General features: G+C 48.7%; 1 protein-coding gene across 2 annotated transcripts in view; it reads right to left on the bottom strand.

The window, feature by feature from the left end:
- Positions 1-25580, bottom strand: part of GNAO1 (G protein subunit alpha o1) — a 142035-nt gene that overhangs the window by 30468 nt on the left and 85987 nt on the right. For both annotated transcript variants that reach the window (XM_063167848.1, XM_063167849.1), the window contains exon 4: positions 17349-17509. In XM_063167848.1, coding sequence (XP_063023918.1) covers positions 17349-17509 — 161 coding nt within the window. The remainder of the gene's footprint in view (positions 1-17348; positions 17510-25580) is intronic.

Here is a 25580-nt window from a genome sequence, read left to right as displayed (position 1 = left end):
AGCTGGTGCTGGGCAAGCACCCAGAGGTGATGGAACCACAGTGTTTTTGCTGCAGACACTATGTCCAGTCAGATCTGCTGTTATATTTGAGGGAAAGGGGAAAAGCAAGCACAGCCCACTCTCAGAATCCAGCACCAATCCAGCACACATAGAGGTGATGTCACGGGTGTCTTAAATAATTATCAGTTATGAAAAGCTTGAAATGTTGCCAAGCAGTGGCATCGTGTCCCTTCAGGAATCAATCCTGTCTGAGGGCAGAGACTGCAGAGCCCTCCTCCCCCCCTAGCAAAAGCCAGAGGGTGGCACACACTGCTCCTGAGGCATTTCCATGTGGGTTATGGCAGGCAGGGAAAAGACCTTAGGGGATGAGTAACTCATCTGAGAGCAAGAACATTGTCTGGTGTTTTCTCAGTCCAGCCTAGAAAAGGAAGGTCTTGGGAATTTGCTCCTTGACTTTGGGTAATGTGTTTAGTGTTTCTGGCTGTGCTGCTCCATCAGCCAGTCCTGCCTCCATGGCAATCACATGAATCACATGGCAAGCCCTGCTATCTTGCTGCTGCTCCTCATGATAAATCTCATCTCACATCCAACCAGATGAGGCACCAGCATGAAAACTCCCCAACTTCCTTCCCCTAACTTAATCCAACCGTTGAGATGTCACTTCTGGGGCCTGCTTGTTGCAGGCTGCTAACAGATGAAGGATGGTCACCAGGCTCAGGGACTACTGGGGTTACTTTCCTGAAAGAACCTTGCTGGGTGCCCTGAGTTTTCATTACTGTTCTCTGGGGAGTGAAGAGGATGGTCCCTGCTGTTAAAGGAAGGTGCCACATCTTGACAAAAAAGATGCTGTGTTGTGATGCATTTTTATGGTTTTGGCCCTGCACTGAAGCAAGGCTGCACAGGGCTTGTACATCAAGATCAACTTGACAAGTTGATATTAATACTAATGATAGGCAGGAGGAGTGAATAAAAGCAGGTTGGCGTTTAGCTGTCCTACTTAGACTTGCAGTTTTCCAAGGCATGACTGGATCCAGAATAATTTTTAGCATCACATGTGGATGAGAAGAGTCACTAAATAGCAGCTGTGTAACAAAGGTACTTGAGGACATGAGGGGGCTCCAGGTGCAAGTGCTGGCTGGCTTTGCTCACAGCTGGTCAGCTCTGGCCACGTCTCTGCTCCTTACTGATGGAATCAAAGGCCAGCGTGTTATGGTTTGAGTTTGTCATCACAGAGCTCTGGCTGGGGGTGAGGTGGGTCTTGGAGGAACAGCAAGCACGAGAAACTTACCCAGAAAGGATTTTGGGGTCCTGGGAAAGGAAATGTCGGCTTATCTTTCTGCATTGAAGCTTGAAAATGGGATGGGATGCAAGAGGGGATGAAAAAGGTATTTTTTGATATATCAGAGCCCTTACAAAAGAGAAAAACAACATGTCTGGGTCAGATCAATGACTCACCTAGCTTAGCTAGTGTCCAAGAGCAGATGTTAAGAGAAAAGTACAAATACAGGGCAAGCATGCAGTATTCAGCTTTTCCAGCCTCCAGCAGTTCATATGGATAACAGAGTTTCAAAGAGAAGGGTGATATCTTTATATTTATTACCCCTCAATGATTTTTCTTCCAGAAATTTGTCTAGGCACTTTTTGCAGCAATTTAAGCTTCTAACAACCACATCTGCAGCAAGGAATTTCCAAGCTCAGCTACCCTGTCTGTGAACAAACTGCCTTTTTCCGGTTTTTAAACTGCCGTGTCAGAGTTTAACTTTGTTAATTTTTGAATGGGAACAGCTGTCCTCTCTCTCCTCTCTATCTCCCACTTGTTTCTCTGTAGACATCTCTGAGACCTCCACAACATCCACTGTGCAGCATCTTTGCTACCAAGACATTGCTTCACAGAGGCACTTTGGAGCCTTTTGTTACATAGAAAGGGGTTTTCCTCATGTCCCAAATCCTTTCTGAGATGGAGGAAGGAGGGAGCCATAGCTGCCGTGTTCTACAAGTGACCATCTGTTTTACAGTGCCTCAATCTGATGCTATGTGGAGAAGCAGGCAGTGTCACACCAGGCCCTGGGGGCTGCTGCACAGGGCAGATATGGTGACACAGCCCACCAGCAGTGCTGTGATGCCTTTTAGCAGTGTCCTCATCTGGGCAGTGCCACTGTTTTGTATAAAGTCTGTGATTAAATTGTTGTTTAGCACAGAGCTGCTGGCCACAAGGCACCTTTGTTTTATAAGCAGAGGATTTTGACAGGGGCTGGCTCTGTGTGAGCCCAGGGTGACGCACGGCCCAGGCTGTGCAGGCTCCTCTCTCCTGCTGGCCCTGCACAGGGGTGTCCTCTGCACAGCAGGCACTGATCCAACTTGGGCTGAAGCAGAGGAAGGCTCAGAGCTCCAGCCTTGCTCCTGCTTTATGTAAGGCTCTGCTTCCTTCTGACACCCCGCTCTGAAGGACAGTAGCTGAGCTGGAAAAGGGATGAGGAATGGTGGGATTTGGAACCCTGGAAGTGAGCAGGATCTGTGCCTAAACCTTTATGCAACAGAGTCAGTGGGTTTGAAGCTTTTTTTCTTTGCTCCAGGACTGCTGTTATAAGCTGGCTGACAGTGGAGCTGATGGTTTTCTATACTGTAAAAAGAAGAAAGAAAAGAAAAGGAGGGGCTAAAAATAAGCCCTAGGGAGTTTGGGATAATGAAGGGCTTGTTCTGGGAAGGAGTCTTGCTCAGAGAATGCAGGCCCCGTGCTGCAGCAGGGCCCCTGGTGCATTCACAAGCATCTGCTGAGCCCAAACAGGGGAGAGACATCAACTAACCCAGTTTGCTGCATGCACAGCCCCCAGTGAGCACACCAGCACAGGCATGAAGGATTGCTTGCCCCAATGCTCCTTGCATTGCACAGCAGATATTCAATTTGGCCCCAAGGCCAAATGAGCTAATTACTCAGAATTACTCCAGCCCTGGAAAGCAGACAGCTGGGACCACAGATGAAACCAGTCCCACAGAGTTTAACCTTTTGATCAGCCGCTGGCCAGAGATATTCACTGGGGTGTGCACAAAGGCCTGGGACATCTATTTACACACTTGTTGGTGAAGCAGCATTAATATCTCCATTTCTAAGCTGGAAGAAAATAATTAGATATAGCTGCAGTGTTTTGTAGTGCTTGCTGTCTGTCTGCAGCAGGGACAGCACCAGTGAGGGATTTAGATCTAATGCTGCAAAGGAAAGCATCACTTAATGAGATCTGTGTTCTCATATCAGCTAGCTGGAGGATGCCCATGGCTGGATGATGGTGCAATTAGGAGGAGTGGGGTAGGTCTGTCGGGAGCTGACTTCAATCAGGGGCCCCATTTATCCACTCACCCTGCTGAGGAAGATGCACTGCTGGTGATGGAGTGGGAATCATATCTCTGGATCTTCTCATCTGTCCATTTTCCTGATCTATTAGCAAGCTATGGGGATTTCTGCTTTCAAATGTCATTTAAGCATCCCTGCCAAAAACCATGGGTACCAAAATTAGCCAGTGCTCTGCCATGGGCAGATGTGACTCATAGGTAGCAAAAGCAAAACCTGGAAATTTCACCCTTGGCTGCACTCTAAAAATATCTCAGTTATCCCAGACATGGGCAGATCTCTCGGGCGTGTAAAATCTGTGCTACACAAATGGACTTTCTGGTCCTTCTCAGCAGCTGTCAGGCTGAGGCTCCTTGGAGAGCAGCTTTGCTTGTGGTATTGCAGCAGTTTGGTTTCAATCCAGGCCAGATCCAGAAGCAGAGACACATAAGGGAAAATTCATGGAGTTTCTCATCCCTTTAGAAAATGTTGAAGCGAATCATTGTCAGGAGATTGTTTATAGAATATCAGACCAGCTCCATTGATCTCACCAGGAATGGCTGTCACCTGCTGGACCCCCATTGTCCCTTTCTCCCTCTTCTACTGGCACGAGCAACCTCATAGGTCTATTAGCAGAGTTTTCTGTCACCACACCTCCACTCCTGGGGTTAGGCTCCTGCAGTCCCCCAGACAGTGGTTTGGGTTGCTCCCAGGCCTTTGCAGGAGTGGGCCGATCCCTGTGCTCAGCTCAAGATGCATCAGGGATATTTGCATGGCAAAATTTGGGATACTCTGTAGGGGACAGCCCAGTCACAAAGCTGCTGTGGCTTTGTGGGACATGAGCTGAGGACACCACCTCAGAGGCATCTCCCACCATGGGGCTGGGAAAAGCTGTCTGCACTTGAGCTTGGGCAGAGTTTCTTCTGTGCCCTGGGGACATGTCCCTGCCAGAAGCAGCCTCTGCTGCCTGCCCACGGAGCTGTCAGTGACCACATCTCCTGGGAGCAAGCCCTGGGCCAAGGTGCTGCAGTGAGCCAGGTGGGAGGAGCAGGAGTTCCTCCCTGCTCATGGGAGAAGTCAGAATTGACCCAGGAGCACTTCACTTCCAGTGGGAGGATGGAGCTGGGCCAGAGAAACGTTCGGTTTGGAAAACACCAGTTCTTCCAGGCATGGTGGGCTTTATTCCCAATAAATGCATTTGGTGTGCTTCCCCTTGGCTGCAGGAGGGGAGGAGAGCCCCTCGAGCAGAGGGCTGGAGAGCAAAGCATTGCCCCTGCTCCCCGCTGCTGCTGCACCTCAGCTCCTGCTGGGCAGGGCTGATGAGTCCTCCCAGCCTCCCACTGGAGCAGGGAAACACTACTGATCACACTTGCTTTGGGAGGAATGGAAGTATCAAGGGGATAGATTATTTGCCTGAGGACACAATGGGAAGTCTGTGGTGGCACTTGGAAATCCCTTTGGGTTCCCTAATATGCAGGCAGAAGCTTTGACCACCAGAACTTTCCATATTTAGGGTTATAAACCTCAAGCAATATTCCTCCATGCTTTTAATAGAGATTTTGCTCACTTAGGGGCCAGCTGGTAGAAACTGAATGTGTTTTATTAAGGCCCACTACAAGAAAGAAATACATTCCCTACATAAAGAGCAGCTGATAAAACAGTGTTACAATTGATGATTAAATCACAAGTTAACCCAAGAATTTGAATGGAGATAAATAAATGCTTTCTTCTTTTTTTTTTTTTTGGTGAACAAACAAGGCTGAAAATGGATGTTGTCATGTACCTTTCTGCTCCATCCAATATCATTTCATGCATTCCCTTATGGATTTTGAGGAGTTCTGAAGATCAATGACACAGCACTTAAAGACAAGCTAAGCAGTAATTACAGATGCATGCAAGATTTATTCATCTGGTGGCACTGCACCAGCTGATGGAAGGATCAGCCGTGTCCAATCAATGTTTGAAGTTTCTCAAAATACAGAGGTTTTTTGGCTCCCACTGCAAAGTGAAAATAGAAATAACCTCCTGAATCCCAGGAATGCCTCCTTAGGTCCATACAAGGTAAGGCTGCAGGAGGGATCTGGATCATTTCTGCACTGTTGCTTGTCCCTTGCCTCTGCACCCCCATAAATATTTTTATTTTTCTTGTGGGGTCTTCTTCACATGCTCACTGCATGACCCACTTGTCCCTAGGGCTGAGGACTGGACTGATGAGATTTAAGGCATAGGTAAGGAAAAAGAAGCAGCAGCATTGCAGAGAACCATGGAGCAGGCATGCCCCTGTGCCCAGGCCTGGGGAGCACAGGCAGGGAGCCAGTGTCAGGTGTCACACTGTGGCACAAAGGGAGCACCTGGGGACCACAGCCAAAGCCACAGAGGAGTGTAATGTGGCACTGCTGTTTTGGGAACATGGGGCAAGGGAGGAGCATGTGTAAAGCAAGAAACTGGATTTTGGACCATTTTTTCTTCAGGCTTTCCCTGTTGATGTGAGTTATCCATTCCTACAGGAGGTCTCACCTTCCGTGCAGCAAAGCTGCTCCCCACTGTCACCATGGGCAGCCCTGACACATCAGGGAGTCCCACACTGGGATGACCTTTGGGACTTCAGAGAGGGTGCTGATCCTACACCTTGCAGTGCCAGCCCTGAGTGCAGGAGGGACTGGATGGAGACTGTGGATCAGGAGATTCAGCTCTTTGTCATGTGTGGGGGGAGAGATCTTCCACCCCCAAGTGTGGTCCCTGGGCAGGGTATGGGTGGTGGAGCTCTTGGGCAGAAATGTGCAGCCTTTTTCCCTGAATTTGTTTGTAACTTCTGCATTTGTGTCACTTCTTTGTTTATGCATTTTTGTTCAATGAGAAGGTCCTCTGGGGATTTCTTCATGTGAAGTTGCTGCTTTAACATTAGTTTAATTTGAGCAAAGGTTTTTGCCTGGACTCCATTATCAATTCCCAGCTCTCTGCATCTGCTAGCTAGCATCAGCCATCTCTGTCTCTTTCTTTCTCCTGCTCCTGCCTTTAGCATATTTGGCATCACAGCACACTGGTGCAGTATTTCTCATGTTGGGCACTGCAAGAGCATGGATCTGTTTAACTGCAAATGTTTAAAGTGACATTAATGATGCTCAGTAGGATGTACTGGCTGGTGTTTTCCTGAAGGAGGATTTGGAAATGGTTCTTATGCTATTGCCAAACCTCACATACCAACAGCAATACTGAGGGACTGGGAAATGCTGATCTATATCACCAAAAGTGCTGTAAAAGCCTCAGAGCTACAGTGGCTGCTCACATGGTGTTTCATGGACCAGGTTTGCAGTTTAGAGCACTAAATTTCTTTTCAGTCCTGGTGTTCCCAGCAAACCTGCTGCTCAGCACAGGGGTCACAGTGTAGCCCAGCAAGGAAGGGGTTACAAGGACACAAAATGCATTGTAAATCCCCAGCAAATGACTTGGACTGACCACCAAAACCAGAACTGACACTTCCTCAGCGTGGCTCCATGGTGCAGTTTGTGCCTGGCTTCCCTCTCCCCTCTATTTCCTCCTTCCCTTCCCAGCAGCATGGACTAGGTGCTGCCTAAAATCTAGGCTCAGAATAATTTCTCCTCTTTTTTCCTCAACAAATTGAGTCTCCAGAGAGTCTCAGGATACCCAGGGACCTTTGAGGAGGTCCCTTCTCCAGGCACTCAAGCATTCAAATGCAGTAAATATATTGGAGGTGGGCAGGGTTGTAAGCATGAGGATTTTGGCACAAGGATGGGGGTTCACTCTGCTGCTCTCCAGCCTCCTTCTGCTGTCAGGAACAAAGTGAGAAACCCTGCCCAGAGCCTGTGCCCACCAAGCAGGGTGAGTGTGTCCCTGCAGGAGCACCCTGAACTCTGCAGGGAGAGAGGCAGGCTGGGGGTTGCAGGTTTTTCTGGGTGGACTGAGAATACAGAAGTTTTGGGTTTGGATCTGTGTGATAGGTCAGCGGTCTGGAGGCAAGGAACATACATGGGGAAGATGAAACAATAGTTCATAGACAGTCTCTGTTATTTTTAGTGTAAAAGGTGTGGATGAATGGACTGATATGAACCTGGCACTAGCTAATTCCAACTAGTGTGTGGTGCAGACAAAAACAAAAAAATATAGGAAAAGGTCAAAAATCTGTCTGCAATGTATTAGGCTGATGGGGCTCATGCCCAGCTTGTAGGGTGAAATGGCACATGAGCAGTGCTGTGGCAGCATCACATTTGTCTGCCTCCAGTTCTGCTGCCCAAATCAACAAGAGTCTCATCTGAGAGTGCTCTGGGGAGAAGTAGGTACAAACAAACCCCTTGTCAGGTTTCCAAGGGAGGGAGGAGGCAGGAAGGCCACCCCTGGCACTGACCCAGCCCTGGAGAGGGCTGTACTGAAATGCCAAGGAAAAGCACAGCCTGCACCTAAATCCCCTGGCGCCAGGCTCCTCCCAGGACAGTCCCTTTACCCAGCACACACAGGGCACTGGCCATGGCCAAGTGTGTGCCCATGCTGCTGAGCCTGGAGAAAGGACCCAGAATTTCCCCTTTTCCCACCCAAACTGCAGCTCCATGGCTGGGCTCGCTCAGCATCCTGGATGAGCAGACACAAAGTGCTGTTTGCTCCAGGGCTAATTAGAGCTATTGTACCAATTATTCTGTGAAAGAATCGGTGCTCTCAGCTCCACGGAGTGAATCCCAGCCCACAGGACCGTGGTGTGCAGGTGCTGGGACGCTGCTGCCCTGGGCTCCCCAGCCCTGCTGTGCCTGCCCAGCCCCACTGTGGGGTCAGCAGCTCATGGACAGCCCCGTGTCATTGTCCCTACCAACAGCCCTGTGCCATTGTCCCCATCAACAGCCCCCTGTCATTGTCCCCACCAACAGCCCTGTGCCATTGTCCCCACCAACAGCCCCGTGCCATTGTCCCTATCAGCAGCCCCGTGTCATTGTCCCCACCAACAGCCCCGTGCCATTGTCCCCACCAACAGCCCTGTGCCATTGTCCCCACCAACAGCCCCGTGCCATTGTCCCTATCAGCAGCCCCGTGTCATTGTCCCCATCAACAGCCCCATGCCACTGTCCCCACCAACAGCCCCGTGCCATTGTCCCCATCAACAGCCCCGTGCCATTGTCCCCATCAGCAGCCCTGTGCCATTGTCCCTACCAACAGCCCTGTGTCATTGTCCCCATCAACAGCCCCATGTCATTGTCCCCATCAGCAGTCCCGTGCCATTGTCCCCATCAACAGCCCTGTGCCATTGTCCCCATCAACAGCCCCGTGTCATTGTCCCCATCAGCAGCCCCGTGTCATTGTCCCCACCAACAGCCCCGTGCCATTGTCCCCATCAACAGCCCCGTGCCATTGTCCCCATCAGCAGCCCCGTGTCATTGTCCCCATCAACAGCCCCATGCCACTGTCCCCACCAACAGCCCTGTGCCATTGTCCCCACCAACAGCCCCGTGCCATTGTCCCCATCAGCAGCCCCCTGTCATTGTCCCCATCAGCAGCCCCGTGTCATTGTCCCTACCAACAGCCCTGTGCCATTGTCCCCACCAACAGCCCTGAGCCATTGTCCCCATCAACAGCCCTGAGCCATTGTCCCTACCAACAGCCCTGTGCCATTGTCCCCACCAACAGCCCTGAGCCATTGTCCCCATCAACAGCCCTGTGCCATTGTCCCCATCAACAGCCCTGAGCCATTGTCCCCACCGGGAATGGTGGCAAGGAGCTGCAGCCCTGCTGGCTGACAGCACCACGGGGGCTGGGGAGCTGTGCCCTCCCAACAGGGGCTGTGCCACCCTCCCTTCATGGGCACAGATCTGCTGCTTCAAGCCCATCATTGCTGAGTGCTGTGATTTGGTGATTTTACAGCTTGTCACAACGTTTGCTACATCCTGGTTTTTTTCACCTTCATTCTTGTTCTCTCAAGCCCCTCAAGGCGGGATATTAGATGGGCTATTTGCTTAAGGAAATAAAAAAGGGTTTTCCAGCTCTCCTGTTCACAGACAAAAGGCTTCAAAGTACAAGCCAGAGGGTTTAGGAAGCAGCAGATAAAAGCAATTTTCCAATGGTTCCCTTAATATATTCTGAAAAACAGGGAGTTTTAGCTAGGCTTGTGATTGGGTTTGGATTTAACTCCTAACCTTAAAGTCAGATTTTGGATGAAACACCTAACCTGAGGATGGGGATGCTGCATTCTTCTGGTGGGAAGGGTGAGTGTGTGTGCACTGCCTGGTCCCCAGGAGGGGCTGGGGCGATGAGTGGCAGCAGCTGCACACCCCTGGCAATCACTCAAAAGCCTTTGGAGCTCTCCTGCACCCTGGGGCTGATGAATGGCACCACTCTGGCACAGTGGTTCAGAGCCCTGAGGGGGCACAGGATGGGGATGAGATGGAGGAATTCCATGGAGGAATCAGAAACTGTGAAGGAGGGGAAAGGAAGATAACTGGATCCTGAGCACACACAGTGATCTGTCCTGCTTAGCAGGGCCTGTCCTAGGCTGGAGTGGCTCCTGCTGGGCTCTTCACCCCATGGCTGGTGCAGGCATCTCTGCCCCAGAGCTCCCAGTGTGCTGCTACCTGCTCCCTGGACTGCAGCAAAGTCCTTTTTGAACTTTTCCTTACAAACTGGGATGATTTCTGGGATAGGACTCGGGGAGGGGGGCACAGGCAGCTGTGCAGCATCTCACCATGGTGCCTGCAGACCTGTGTGGAAGACAGCTTGCTCCATCCTGGAGCCTGCCTCCACAGAAACCCCTGCATTCCTGCCATTCTTTGCCATTTAAGGATTTCAAACAGGTACAAATACATTGGGAAAGCACAGCCAGGGCCAGGCTCACCTCCCAGCCTCACAGATGGTGCCAGCCCTGACGCCAGCCCTGTGAGGAGCCACGGTGGGCTCACAGCTCCTGACAGATTTTCCTGCAGACACACTGCAGAGTCAGGAGGCTGAGAGCAGCCAATGTCCCCACGTGGTCACACACATTGCTGGGGGACAGGGCTCAGAGCCCCTGGTGCACAGAGCCGGGTGCTGACTGGCTGGCAGAAAGCAGGAATCACACACACGGGGGGACAAATACCTCACTAGGGCTATCCAATTCCCTAAGGAGCTTCTAGGAGCAATGGTTACCCTGAGAGCCTCTCTGGTGCACCCCTCAGCATCTCCTGCCCTCAGCCTGTGTGGGTGATGCTGTTCGTCTTGCAGGCCAGGGTGTGATGGTGGAGCTGGGGGTGCACTGTGCATCCAGCCTCAGGGTGCAGAAGGGGAGAAGGAAGCTTGGATTCCTTGGCTTTGCAGGGGAGGAGGAGCAGGAGCTGTGAGCTCCCCGGAGAGTCTGGACTGCCTGGCTGTGAAGCTGCATCCCAGCCCTGCCACGCCCTGGTGTGATGAGGAGCTCGGGGTGCAAGGTGGGAGACACAGAGAGGGGCTCAGTGCAGGGTGTCAGTGCTGCCTGGGCAAGGGTGGGACAGGGAGGATGCAGCCAGCAATAGGGGCAGCAGTGAAAAAACAAACTGAACGGAACAAAAAAAACCCAACCTCAACCCTTGGTGGCAGCCTGCCAGCTCCAGCTGGTTTCATAAGGACATTTCAGCCTAAAAATACACAAATACTCAGCCAAAAAAAGTCAAATCTTTCTGCGCCAAATCTGTCACCCACAGCCCTTCACAAGGCAGGAAGAAATTCCTGTTGGGTCTGTCAGTTGGAGATGAGAACAGATTATCTGGGGTTCAGGGCTGTGGTTCAGCAGGTTTCCTTGGGGGGATGCCCTGTGCTGTGTTTATAGATGGTGCTGGCTGCTCCTCACCACCGAGCAAAATGTGAAAAGAGAAGAGATCGTCTCCAAGCTCTTGCAGTGTCTCCTCCTCCAGGCAGTGTGAACTACCTCAGCTCCTACCCTTTTGGTGTGAGCTTTGCCAAAATGGGGACAGCCCTGATCTGATGAGCCCATTTAATTGTGTCTCATTAAATACCAATTTACTTACTCAGGGTGTCAAGATTTTACTAATCCCAGGCCAAGGCCAACACAGTTACGATGGAACACAGAATGAAAAATGGCAGGGAGGTGGCAGGTACTGCTGTGCCTTTGTGCTCAAGGAGTGAACTACACATGCAGCTTCTCTGCTCCTCCTTGCAGGGCAGTCTCTGTCTCCTGTGTCTCTTCAGAGCTGTTCCCCAAAAGAGTGGATCTGGGGAGCTCTGCCTCGGCCCTGGGATCTCAGAGGGGCCAAGTGGGATGGGCATTATAAAGAGATCCAATATCTTGGATGAGACTGTGCTATGCAGAGTCCTGCAGACCTCTCTCCTGGGAAGCTCAATCCTCCTGCTTTCCTGTCAGCCCTTGGGGGGATAGAAAGGTGACTTAACACATGCTGTCAAGATAATCTGATGTGGTCTCCACTCTGCTTTGGGCCAACAGAGGCAGCCCCTGGAGACTTTGTACCCAATTTTGGTGAAATTGGGTGTTCCAGATGGATGAAGACTTAGGGGGAGATGCTGGAAAACATCCAGATGATTTAAAAGCAATGTCTTTCCTACTGTGCTCTTCCTCCACCTCACACACAGCCCTAGGAGAAGCCATATAATAACAACATTCCTTAATTTATGAGGACAATAATGAGACCTAAGACCTCTCCCAAGCCCTGTGGGACTATAACAGGCTGAAGCTCAGATTGCCTGTGTCTCCCTCACCTCGCACTGCCAAGAAACAGCCCCACTCCAGAATCAGCACCTGCAGACATTGCAGAGCTGCTCCTCCCTATAAATACATTTGCATCTCATTTTTGGGAATGGAGCAAGGTTGGTGATTCCAGTCCACCAGCTCTGGCCTTTAAGGACTGTTTTGTTTTTCTTGTTGTAGGGGAACTTGATTATTCAGCGCTGGTGGGCATATTTACTTACTGGGGTAAATTAAACCATAAATTCAGACAAATGTACCTACCTCTACACTTGTGATGTATTTTTCCTTTCTGCTTTATTGGGCTCCAAGACACAAAGGTGCATTGTTCAATAAACAGTGCAATGCAAGTCATCCCAATTAATTGGACTGTTCCATTTATGCTGCTACTGCCTCCAATGAAATGCAAGGGAGCGCAAGTGACAGGCACGAGTAAGATGGGTGTGCAGAAAACCATATTCTGATGCAAAAGCTGTGATGGGAAAATGGAATCTAAACACCTGATGGGAATATTAATGCAGAACCATGACCTATAATTTTTCTTTCTTCAGTCTGGGCGTGCCAGAAACAATTGCAGCTCATTAAAATGGATCATGTCCTGACAGTCCTGCATAATGACCAAGTCCCACAAGTCCCTTGGTTTAAATGTTTGCCTTGCTGGTGAAGGTAAATGTTTAGACCATGGGATTTGTGGGATGTGGACATTATCATAGAGCTGCATGGTCCTGCTTGACTAGACACAAGAAAGTGCAGCAAACCTCCAAGACCCTTTCTCTCTTTTAAACCCAGTGTTATCAGAGAAAGAGCGAAGGGAAAAAGAACAAACCCAGGAGTGCCAGTGTGGGTTGGAGCTCTGGAGTTCATCTGGCCCATCCCCCTTTTCAAAACAGGACCAACTTCAAAGTTAAATTCAGTTTGAAAATTAGCTCAGGTGGCTCAGTGTTGAGCACTTCCAAGGATGGAGATTTTGCAGCCTCTCTGGGCAGTCTGTTCCAATGCTGCCTTGTCAGGGCTCAATCTGGAAGCCATTCACCACATCACAACAACATCTGGCTCTACTTTCTTAACTGCTTTTTTGATGCAAAGCGTGTGTTGGCACGTGGGATGCAGTAAGAATCAGTAGGGAAGGTGATAGCGTCGTGAAAAGACAATTCTTTTGCAAGAAAATAGATCAGAAAGCAGTCCCACACAAGATGGGGTGAGAAGGAAGGCACTGCAGTATTTTATTCTGAGTCTGGTGCCGTTTTTCTGTAAGGCACTGCCAGACCAATTCTTGAAGATGAAATAACCAAAGTGTTGTCCAGTTTGGGCTGGGTATTTGGCACAGACTTGGGATGTCAGTGCTGTGGTTAGCTGTGCTACAGCAACAAACACAATTGCATCTCTTTCTCCACTGAGCAGTGAGGTCTGTATCCCTCTCCAGAGGCATCTCTCTCTTCCTTGGCTCCTGATGGAGGGAGCCAAAGGCAACAAACTTCCCTTCCTAGCCCTGACACCTCTGATATGTGTGAAGATGGATGGGTTGAATGCAGGCCTAAAATATTTTACATTTTCACGGTAGTTTCACAGCCCTGGCATTATCAAATGATCTTTCAAAGTACTTGGAAGCAGGAGGAGAAGAACTTGAGATAGGTTCTGGCTTTTTTGTGTCTGTGTACTTGCAAACTGTCTCTGCCTACACATCTTGCAGGGCCTGTTCCTGTTTGGAGATGCACAGGGAAAATTAGTGCTCATGTGGATGCTCTGTCTGCTCCATTTCCCCCCTGAAGTTTGGAGGCTGCTCAAAGCCAGTGCCCATCCCTGGGTGCTTAAGATCAGACTTGCCCCATGTGCTGCACTCCACTGACCAGCCTAGTTAGGAACTCGAGGCTAGGAAACACAAGACAATTTTAAAATCTGAACAAAAATAGGAGATTAAGGAAACCAGCTGGAAACCTCTCTGTTTTGCTGATTTTGAAAGCAAAATGTGGGTCACAGATGTGCTTCCACAGACAGAAACTGGCTGGAGAAGAAAAAGACATCAGCATTGCCCAGACTCTTTGATGATCAGAGGTAGATTTAGCTCCTAGGCATAGAGACAAGAAAGGAAGAGGAGACTAAGTAGGAATAAAAACATAATCAAGATATTAGGAATGTGGAACGCAACCCACCCGTAAATTTGCCTTAGGGAACTACAAAAAAATGCAATAACAAAAAAGGATGAAACCAATTGCTACATCTTACTCTCTTCCCTTGTCTTGCCTTCCTTATGGTTTTGCTTTTTGCAGTCCAAGACACAGGGGGTCCATTACAGAACCTTCCCTGTTCCTCCTTTGTAAAAGTGCTGTTTTCTACTGCTCCTTTGCAGCAGCTACCAAATCCTTGCTAAGGACTGGCTGACTTTAGATCCCCAAAGAAACAAAGCTTTGCAGGAAATCCACACTTGTCTGCATGTATCAGAGGCTAGAAAGCAATGTGCTCTGGCCCATCTGGCTCCAGAAGGGAGCTAACACTCACTTCTTGTTTAGTCTAACACAAAAGATTAAACTTATTTCCAGTGAAATTGATGACAGACTGGTAAGAGCCATGCTGCTGACCCTTGCAGGCTGTTGATTAGCCTGTGACTTGGTCTCCCAGGGGCTGCAACAGAAGGCCTGTTGTTCCAGCCATTTAAAAAAACCCAAGGTAAAGCACGGGAAGAACAATTAAAGACAACAGCAGCACTGACTCAGAGAAGCCCAGGTGGTGGCTCCTTGGAAATAGCCAAGCAGCAGGGGAGGCTCTGAAAGCATTCAGGACATTTGGGGGGTGGTTCCTGGGGTGAAGTGCCCAGAGCACTCCTGAAGGTCTCACCTGTGCTGGCCACAACACGACCTGGTCACTTGGTGCCTCCAGGCTCTGTGGCATGTGCTGAGCAGTCGTGGAGCACAATCTCCAACTCCTGCAGGAAACCTCCCTCCTGCCAGCAAAGTGCCAGTCCCTAAGGCTTAGCACCAGGAGAAGCCTGAAATGAAATGCTAGTGCAGCTCACTGCCTGTCACTGTTTTACAGACTTTGGGGAACTTAGAATTAACTTCTTGTCTGGAATTTATTTTTCTCAGCCCTAATGAAAAGACATTTTGTAGTTGATAGTGTTTTAAATTGAGTATCAGTGTCAATAAAGACAAGCCTTTTCCCAGGGTAGGAAAAAAATATAAAACACTCTCAAATCTTCCAGTCATGCAAAAGTAAACAACCCCAAAGCATTGAAGAATTAAATAAAATATATGCCGATTTTCACTGGGAGTCCACTGGGTGTGAATAAGTGCCATCTGAGCTCTCACTTGCACCACCATCTCCTTGATGGCACCAAGGCCTGGAGGTGCAGAAGGATGTGTTTTGGTGCCCTGCCACATGAAAACATCTTTGCTCCCAGTGCTGGAGCCACCAGAGACTCCTGAGCACCAGCAGGGCTGTAAATGAGAAGGATTTTGTTATCTCCAGCTTCCCCATCCAGCCTGGCCCAGAGAGAAAAGGTGTCCAGCCACAGCACTGCCCACAGAGGGTTACCCATCCCCATCTGGATGCAAGAGATTTTGTCAGAGACAAAATTCAGAGACCAGAATTCATTTGGCTGGGCTGCAACCCCTAGACTGCAATTGCTGTGAATACTACAGCACAGAGCCTCTTCAGCTGATGCCTAGAAACTGATTGTGGTTTCAGAGCTCTTGCTGATGAATTGCACAGCAGCTGGTCATATTGGGAGAGCTCTGCTTATTATTTTCAACTGCTATCTTGCGTGGAAGGAAAATCAAAATACTTTCCTCAAGGTAATTGGCTCTAAAACAATTGAAGGTTTTTTCACAAAGGTGTAATGCAATTAGGACTGGCATTTTAGATAATTTATATCTCTAAAGGTATGTTTATGCCATCATACCGTTATTTTGTGAAAAAAAGAAGAAAAAAAAGAAAAAGCTGCTGGCAAGAGAAAGCTAATTTTGCTACTACAGGCAATGAAATACAGATTAAACCCATCATCCACCGAGTACTGATTAAAAGGCAGCAGAATGCCAGGATCATCTCTGAGGTGTGATCGTGGTTGGGTGGGATGCTGTGTCACCAACCACACATCTGCAGGTTTCCCATCCAGTTTTCCACCAATGCCAAATGATGTTTCACCACTTGCCTTCTGCTGCAGCACCTCAGGAGCTGCTCTCCCCAGCTGCCCTGCCAGCTTGGTGGCAGCAGCTGGTGCAGCTGGGAGCACCAGCCCCACCACACAGAGCAGAACCAGCAGCCACAGCAGTGCCTGGGCTGTGTGTTGGATATCCAGGAACACCCCAAGCAGAGCTGCCAAACAATCCAAACACAATAACAACTCCAGAAGTGCAGGAAACAGCTGCTGAACTTGATGTGGGATATTGTGACAGCCAAAAGCATGGACATAGCGTTGCCTGACACCATTGGGAAGCTTCTGTTTCCCTGATTACCAAAAGGTCCAAGGGTAGAGCTGGGGAAATGAATGCTCTCTGCCTGCCTGCTCCTTATGTTTACACTTAACCACCTCTGGCTGACTCTTGCCCAAGACACAGTCCAGGGCCAGGGGCATTTTGCCTGACTGTAACAGATGCTGTGGTTGAAATTATGAGATGAAAGCCTTTGGTCTCTTGGCCTAGATGGAAGCAAATATATTGGATCGATTATCATTACAAAGAGGTCTGAACTGAAACTGGGGAGACACTGAACATCTCTTCAGAGCCACAGCAGCCATTTATGGGTGGATGTCCTGTCCTCATGACAGTACGAGCCAAAGCCATGGACTCAGACAATTCCCATTGAGTGACATCTGGATGTGGTCCCTAATGGTAGAGCAGCCACGACTGTATTACAAGAGAAACTCAATACCCCTGGAAAAGTAAAGATGTCCCTTAGCCTGGGTTGTAATCCAGCTGACTTATCAGTACACTGTACAACCACAGAAAGTATAGTGGGAAAGGAAAGCAAACAGGAAAGAAAAGCAAACCCAAGAGCTGTACTGCTGTACAAAGCAGGTGATCACACCCTTCTGTTCTCAGTCAGACAAAGGAGCCATCTGCTGTGCCCACAGGTTGATCTGCCTATGTTCACTAGATCCATGTTTGCAAAAACCTACCCTGAGACATTTGAGAGCTGTTTGGGAACCTGGCCTTGGGGTCACAGACCTCACCCCAGTGTGGCCAAGAGGGGACATGAATGTCCTGCCTGATCCTTTGTGCTTTGCAGTGGCCTGTGGCACAACACACATCCCAGACTGTAAGCAGAGACATGTGGAGCTCCACTGCTATGAGATCATTCACTTCAGTTAAAACTTCAACAAATCAAATGCAGCTTCTCAACATGCAAGGCCATGGAATGGATACTCACTACTGGGCTGAGTCGTTGAGCTGATATTCCCGGGACCGGTTGAAGCATTCCTGGATCCCAGAGTCTGCCCAGAGCCTCATCATAGCTGACAGCAGCTCTGGGGAGAAGGGCTCTGTGTCCTCCATCCGACTTACGACATCGCAGACCATCTTGGCATCAGCCTGCAGAGCAAAGAGACAAGAGCTCACACAGATGCTTCAGGCAGAACTTGGAGCCAGAGATTTCAGGAACAGTTCACCAGACCATCAGGAGTAAAGAGGCCGTGTTTCTCAGGATGGGATTTAGCATCCACACTCTGTGATTCAGCTGAAAGGGCAAAAGGAGGATGGAGGAAGGAAATCGCAAGGAAAAAGATTGCTTGTGCAATCCACCTCATATCAACAAGTATTTCTGTTCAACAGACAAAGCAGTCTGCACTGCACGTGTGGAATTTCATGGGAACAGATAGGAATTCATACATGTACAAGGATATTTAAAATTGTTAGCAACAACACCTTGCTTTAACTGAAATGGAAACTAGCTGAAGTGGGGGCTTTGTATCAGAAAGAACAACAGAAAGACTCCAGAAACAATTTTTTCCAGATGCTGGTTTATTGCTTTTCCTAAATTCTTGTTTTTTGCTATGAGCCCCTGCTAGGAGGGCTAATGCAGACCACCTTGGCTGGCTGTGGTGCTCTGTGACTCAGAGGGAGAGGAATCTCCCACGGTTACAGAGCATGGCAGTGAGGGCAGGGCCAGCTGGCCATTCTCAGACAGAATATTTTTTGGTGAGAGAAAATGAGATTCACTGGGACAGCAATGTTTTCTGGAGGATAGTGCTCTGACACAACTTGGGTCTGGAATATGTCTCAGATTTAGGATGGGAATGTCTAGACAGCCTTGGAACAGCTGAGTTCAGCCTTCCTGTAATAGTCCACAGTGGCTGATGCCTCACTTGTCTGTGAAGAAGGACACCCAAATTCATGACCCCCTCTGCTTGCTCTGCAAGAAGTAAACTCCCACAGCACCCACAGACTCCTGAAACCCTTGGCATGTTGACTAATCTGCAGAGGTTTTCTTTCATTGCTTTGAAAATCTCTTATTTCCACTAGCTGAAACAAACCCAGTTATTATTGCTATAATTAATTGGAAAAGAGGAGCTCTTGTTCCTTGCGTGTGTGCAGCAACTTGTGAAAATTTCTTGTTTTACTCTCGTCTCCTGTGTGCTAGACTGAACCCATTCTTGGCCAAATGCAGGTGGAAATCTTTGCCTTTCCACAAACCTCGAGAGGGGATTGCAGGCTCTGCTCAGGCTTTGCTGGGGACGATCAGAAGTGCCATCACTGAGGAGCACCACAATAACCTTATTTATTGTATGGATGGGAATGGTGAATGTATGGCAGGGTCTGCATGGTCAGGATCAAAACTCTGTAACCTCTTTGCTGAACACTGAAACTGTGGAAAAATTGCAGGGCACCAAACTGAAAGCACTGGAGACTGAAGCTGCTAAAGATTTTAGTGCTCAATGAAAGAGCCTCAGGTGCCCTGAACATCCAGCCTTTATGGGCTGAAGAAGTCTCAGTACTGTATGTCTCAGTATTGTATCCCATAAAACTTAATGGGGTGGACTCTATGCTTTGAAGGCTTTATGAACATAAAATCTTTCTCACAGGGCACTTTACTTCATATTTTAGTGCCCAGGAATCCTCCCAGCCCTCTGTACAGACTCTGCTCATTTTGGAGAAAAAATATTGGTGACTCACACCTCAAAGCCAAGACAAACGAAGAACCTTGAAGAGTTCAGTTAATTTCAAAAGCTTGTTTTCTGCCCTGGAGTGCTTTGTGAGCTGAGTGAATATTCATAAATCATCTGTATGGTTTGCCTGCCCTGCTGGAGCAGCAGTTCTGCTCTTTTCACAGACTCTAAATGACATAAAACCTGCTAATGGCTGCAGCCTGCCTTGGCCCCAGTATTTGTGTATGGGTGATGCAGGAAAAGCATCCATGCTTCCAGTCAGGTAGGAGGATATCTTTGTATGTTATCCTGACTGCTGGAGGGGGTTACAGGTATAAGCCACAGATCTGTCCATCTGTCTGTGATGGCAAAGCACATTTGAAGCTCTCCAGCTGTCATGGGCATGGTCTGGGCTTCTTCTGAGTTTTGTGGATTGAACTACAGGCTGCTCTTTGCAAAGCATCAGAGGCAATGGCACAGCCATCATATTTTCTGTGCTGGGAAATAGCTGTGTCACCTTTTTAACTACTGGACTGGTGGCAGTTCCCTGTGAGTAAAGCCCAGCACGGGGCGGGGTTTGAGCAGAAGACAGAGATGAACAGCAATGACAAGGCACAATGGGAGTGCCCAGGCACAGACATTTCTGGCTGTGGCTTTCTGTGAGTCTGTTGGGCCAGAAGTGGGGCTGAGCACGTAGGGCAGGGGTTTATTTTGGAACATGCTCCTCTGCAGTAACTGGAGGTCCCTTTTGGGGACAGGAGAGGCTCTGCTCCCACAGCATGGACACCTGCCTGCAGGGCAGACAGAGTCAGCAGGCTGAAATGGGAAGAATTTAAAGGAAAGTTTATTGCTTCTGCTGAACAGTAGTAACAATATTCCAGACTTAGTTTTATTTTGCAGAGTGAGCCACTGAACTCTTGGTTTTACAGATCCAGAAAAAGCAGGTGCAATGAGTACTTTTAAAAGTACCCCTTCCCCCTGCCAAGGCTGAAGTCCCTCTGTCAAGGAGCATGGGGCCATCCAGGAGTTCAGGCATTTGTTAGATGATTTAACAAGCAATTAAGGATCCAAGAAGAGAAGATACCCCTTTCTTTTCTCACTCTCCAGGCTGTGTCTCAAGCTGGGAATGACATTAAAATCTCCAACTCCCCCTGGGCCCAGCAGGTAGATTTTTAAATACTGCCTGATTGACTTTTCCCTGCCGGCCTCCCCTGGGTGTGCTGCTCCTGCTTTTCCCGAGGTGAGAGGAGCTGAGCCTCCTGCCATGCACTGCCTGTGTACTGCAGCCAGCAATTAAATAAAGCAAAGCAAAACAGGCAAACCAGCCCCCCATTCCCCTGCCTGGCAGCTCCCACCCGACAGGGCTGCTGTTAATGAACATCACAGTGGTATTTCAGCTACCTCGGGAGCTAAAAATAGGCAGAGCTCAGTCCCTGGCATAGCTGGAAGGAGCTACAAAATGGTGCAGGGCTCATTCCACCACTGCTGCCTCTGCCATTCCCAGCTGTTCTGTCTTTTGTCTTGGAACAAATCATCTGGGAGGAGGGTAAGAGGTCAGGCTGGTCTCCTTTGTGCTGGTTCTTGCCCAGCACGAGCATCCCAGCCAGTCTCTGCAGCATTCTGACACGTCCTGCTGCCACTCCCCAGTGGCTTGCACTTCCCATAGCAGGTGAAACCCCAACACCTGAGCTGAATGCCTTTGGGCAGCTCATTATGGAGAGTGGATGGAGAGTGGGGTTTGACACTTTGTGTCAGTCCTGAATGCTGATTCCATCCAGCTACAGCAGGAGAATTAAATCTGCCTGGGGAGACAGCTGAGCTTAGAGACTGGTAAAGTGAAATTAGACATCCAGCCTTTAGACATCAAGCCAAGAGACCAAAAAAGGCTTTACTAAAGAACAGACCTCCGTTCTGGTTGGGGAATGCAGAGGGCTCTGTAAGGCCAGGGCAGGGTCTGAAATCCACAGGCAGATGTGAACAAGAAGCTTGTAAACACAGTGGGCAGTTGGCATGTGTCATTCCTAACCCCAGGTTGTGGGCATACCTGTGCACCACAAATCCAGTTCAAAAGGGGATCTGTTCTCTCCCTAACCTGGATATAACTGCAGCTCTTTAATTGTCTCCCATATGTCACTGTCACCAAGCTCACAGCCTGTGCTCAGCATACAAACTTGTGACTTGCAGCAGCCACACAGCCCAATTAATGTGTTACCTGGCTGGAAGGGACAGGGGCCCCTCCCTGCAGTCTGACACTACTGGCAGTGGTGTTTGTCTCTGCTAGCAGGTTATTTTCCATCACCCTGATACAGACCACCCCTAATTACTTGTTCCTCACCACCACCCATGACAGGTGCCCAAAAGATACCAGCAGAACTGCACTACAAAGGTACCAGCAGAGCTGCTGCTGCCCTGGCTGCTGCAGAGTCAGACTGGAGTAGGACCCAGGTACCCATCTCTGACTACCCCAGAGCAAATCCTAGCTCTGATCCTTTGAAGTTGCCTGGACACTGACTAGGAGACTTTCTATTTTAAATTTTTTTCCAAAAGGAATAGTTTTCTGGAAGGGGAATTTTAAGGGAGAGGCAAAACCTTGTGTGAAGCTGTGTGGTACAAATCTGCTAAACCTTACAGAGCTGTGCTGTGTTACAGCCAATGGAGGTATGAGCTTGTGGGCCACACTGTAATGTCCTTTCCTTTTGGTGAACTAAATCCCAGTAAATATCAATTTTTTTGCTATTATTTGCTCTGATTAATGATACTTGTCACTTATCCTGTCTCAAAGATTAACCCTGGGGCAATTTCATTTGGTGGCTGGTTGTACCAGGAGCTGCTTCTCAGAACACTTCAGAAAATCCATGCAGTGGTGGAAAAGATGAGCACTGTAAGCACTTCAGTTTGGCTGGGGGTACGAGGCAAATCAGCACAGTACCAGTCATCAGCAAGAAATCTTGTGGAAATAGTAGTGGCCATCATGAGTGATGAACCTGGGGATAATCAAACTGATGTCTAGAGACCATCCAGCATCCAAAAAGGACATCCTTGGAAGGGAACCCTTGTGGGGGATCAGATCCTCACCTCAGGGCACAGCAGTGTGTGCCTCTGCTGCTCCACTGAGAAATGATGTCCTGTAACTTCATGGCAGAACGTGTCTCATAAACTGAAAACCTCCCCCTTCTCCTTAGAGACTGTCTCAGAAATATGGACCCCACTCCCAACCAAAGAGTGGTTGCATTGCAGCAAAAGCCAGTGATTTTCACAGAGTTGCAGCCTGATTAAATCCTGGGAACAAAGCATGGCTGGTGAATATGTCTTTTCCAGAGATTTCCAGGGCCCATCTCCAAGTCCATAGAAATTTTTGTAGACACTGAATAAATAGCTACACGTATGACTCTCCCCCTCACTCTCCCTCTCTTTCTCACACATCTGTGTTTCAGAGCTGACCTCTCCATCTGTGGAAGTCTGTCTGGCATTAAGCAGCTGCTGTGCATCGTGGGAGAGACAGCTTTCCTCCTGCACCCTTCCATCCACCCTCAGAACATTTAATTGAGGCCTCCCACCTCGGCTTGGCATTTGGCTTGCTGAGAGATCCTGGAAGGCACTGAGCAGGTAAAAATCTATCCAGTGGCTCATTAATATCCATCCCTTTGGAGATTACTGTGAGGTGGGCGCCCAAACTTCCCCTCTTCACTCTTGTTAGCTGAAGGTGGAAATGCAAAACTCTGGACAGATACCCCAGTGATCTGGGAAATGGGGTTTACCCCAAAGCTCAGTGTAGTGCTCTCTAGCAGTTTGCATCACACAGCAAAGCTAAGCCTAAAAGATTAAGTTAGAGATGGCTGGCTTTCCACAGAGTCACAGTAGCCATCCACCCTCATGTACACCTCTCACCAAAAGTTGGCTGATTTGGATACAATGCCAAAAGGCTGCTGTCTGTCTGGGAGCAGACAGACTTGTGTACAGAAAACACAACCAGGCAGTCATGGTGACATCCAGATCTTGTGAGCTTGTGCTGGCAGTTAGCACAGCCCTGGTTTTCACATCCTTCTGGAGCCAAGATGGCACCACCACCTCTGACTGTCTTGGCCAAACAGTTCTGTGTGTCTGGGAAGTGGTCTAGGATCTCTAGCCTGAAACCTTGTTATAGCTGTTTTTTTCTGTCTGCTGCTTCCTGTTTGGGCAGACATTGAGCAGGACTGATATTGCAGATCATGATAATTCTTACAGCAGGCCAACTGCTCTGTGTTCAGTACTACCTTCATTCCCATTCTGGATCATATTGCAGTTGACCAAATAAAATTTGGCAGCCCTTATGTGGGTATAACCCTCTTCAACGCATATAAAATAATATTCCTGGTTTGCTTGGACTGATGACTGTCTGGCAATGCAGAGACTGGATAAGGCATGAACTAGACTCAGCTCTTGGGCTGCCAGCTGCCCACCACCATAGTAAGAATTCCTATAGCTCCACATCCTGTAGAAAATAGTGGTTTATTCACTACTGGGGGAAAAACCCACAACCCAACAACACAGAACTCAACCTGCTAGGACAAGTTATTCCCTGAGTTTGCTTTTTTCTAGGAAATGCAGGGTCCTTCCCTCTTCTTGAGGAGCTCAGAGTAGCTCCAGAGCTGGGCAAGACAAATGCGGTGGGTAGCTGACCTGATTTTTCCAAGCAAGAATGGGGAAGGCAGAAAGCATGTGTTAGATGGTCTCAAAATAGGTCCTGACCCACTAGCTGCAAAGCCAGGAAAGAAAACAGCACTCTGTCCATCCCAGTCCCCTCTATTTCAAGAAGGGGGCATCCCCAAGAGTGCAGAGCCACTGCAGGCTCCCCCAGCACCGCTCCAAGAACAGGATGCTTTAATGGCCCCTCTGCCCTACAAGCACTGAGCAAAGGGTCTGGGTACAGGACCTGAAAGCCCAAATGTCATCCCTCACTGAGGACTTTGAGGCCATGCAGGCACAGACAGCACTGCCCACCAGGGAGGGGATGAGACAGAGAGTCACAGATGGGGGACATTAGCCGCATGGCTTCATGCTCTGCAGGGAACAGCTCTGCCGCAGTGCTGAGGAGCAGGCTGGAAACATGGAAAGATGAGAGAGCAAAATCCTTGCAGCTTACTGCCCTTCTCCTCTCCCTAATATCCTCTGCTGGGTAGAAGTCCATAAAATGTAACAGCTCTGGAGTATTTGTGCTGCAGTAAACGGCAGGGAAATGCCTGAGATGCCACAGTGGGAGCACAGGTGGGGGAGCTGCACTGGCTCCTGGCATTTGTAAAATAAAGTGGATATTTTCCATTCATTGCAACGCGGATGGCTGAGGCTGAACAGAGTGGGAGTGGTGGTGATTCTCTGGGAACCCACTCTGGGTTTGGGAATTCCTGATGGGTTTAGGCTGTACACCTTCCACTCCTGAAATGTCCCTAAGGTTTTCCACACCAATATCCCTCTGGGTGACTCTGTTAAAAGCAGCAGGGCAGAGGGGACACAGCTTCATGCCAAGCTTTCCCACCACAAAGGGGGAAAACAGGCTTTGTCTTTGGAGCAGAGAGGGAAACCAGCTTCTGTGGGGAGTGCATTCCTGGGAGAAAGATTTTTTTTAACATCTCTGGCTAAATGCCACTTGTGTATGATGGTTTATAGGGCAGTGCCTTCCTGCTGGGAAGTTGTGCAGGGCTGGAACCTGGTAATTACTTTAATGCTCAGAGCTTGATGCTGAACGGTGGGTGCTAATCTGCACTCCACAATTAATCTCACAGATTTACCAGTGCCTCTGTGATGAGGGACTAAACCTGTGGGTTACATTTATCTGTCCCTGAAGAAAGAGATGGTATTTCAACCTGAAAGAGCCCTGGTTTCATTTTATGGTCCTTTTTCACTTGGTGATCTCTGTTGAAGATATATACCTCAAGGAAAACAGGGAGAGAGAAAATCCCTCCCTATGCCCCAACCCTGTTAAATTCCAGCTCCCCATTGCCTCTTTTCTTCTCATAACCCATAATTTCTTCTGTAACCCATAACTGGCATACCTGGGTAGGGATTTTGTACTGCCCTCCACTGACAGAGCAGTCAGTAGATTTGCTGTGCATACTCAAGCTTTGTGCCTGATGTGGGGGGGGTCTCAAAATTATTTCTTGCATTGATGATGTGACATTAGTCATCACAGCAGCCAAAGAATACTGATTCTTCCACTTGGCAGCAGAACTGAAAAATTAGGTGGTGTTAAAAATCAGCTCAGATGAAACGTGGATTCTCCTGCAAACCCAAAATCCTCTGAAAAAATTATTTCACATCCAGGCAAAGCACTTGCCTTAAGTCCTATCAAAATATTTTGAGTTATTTAGGTGCTCAGTATTACTTTTTAGAAGTATGTCAAATTTCAAACAAAAATTTTGGGCTTGAATGAAAGTTGGGAAAATTAAAACAAATTACTTTGTCCTTTCAGGAATGCAAAATCCTCTTGAAAATTTCTCACATAATTTCCTCTTGTCCATGACTACATGTAGAATTTGACTGGA

The sequence above is a fragment of the Melospiza melodia genome, chromosome 13 (genome assembly GCF_035770615.1).
Source record: "Melospiza melodia melodia isolate bMelMel2 chromosome 13, bMelMel2.pri, whole genome shotgun sequence".
Lineage (NCBI taxonomy): Eukaryota > Metazoa > Chordata > Aves > Passeriformes > Passerellidae > Melospiza > Melospiza melodia.
Note: the sequence above shows the minus strand (reverse complement) of the source record. Positions and strands in the feature narration are given on the sequence as shown.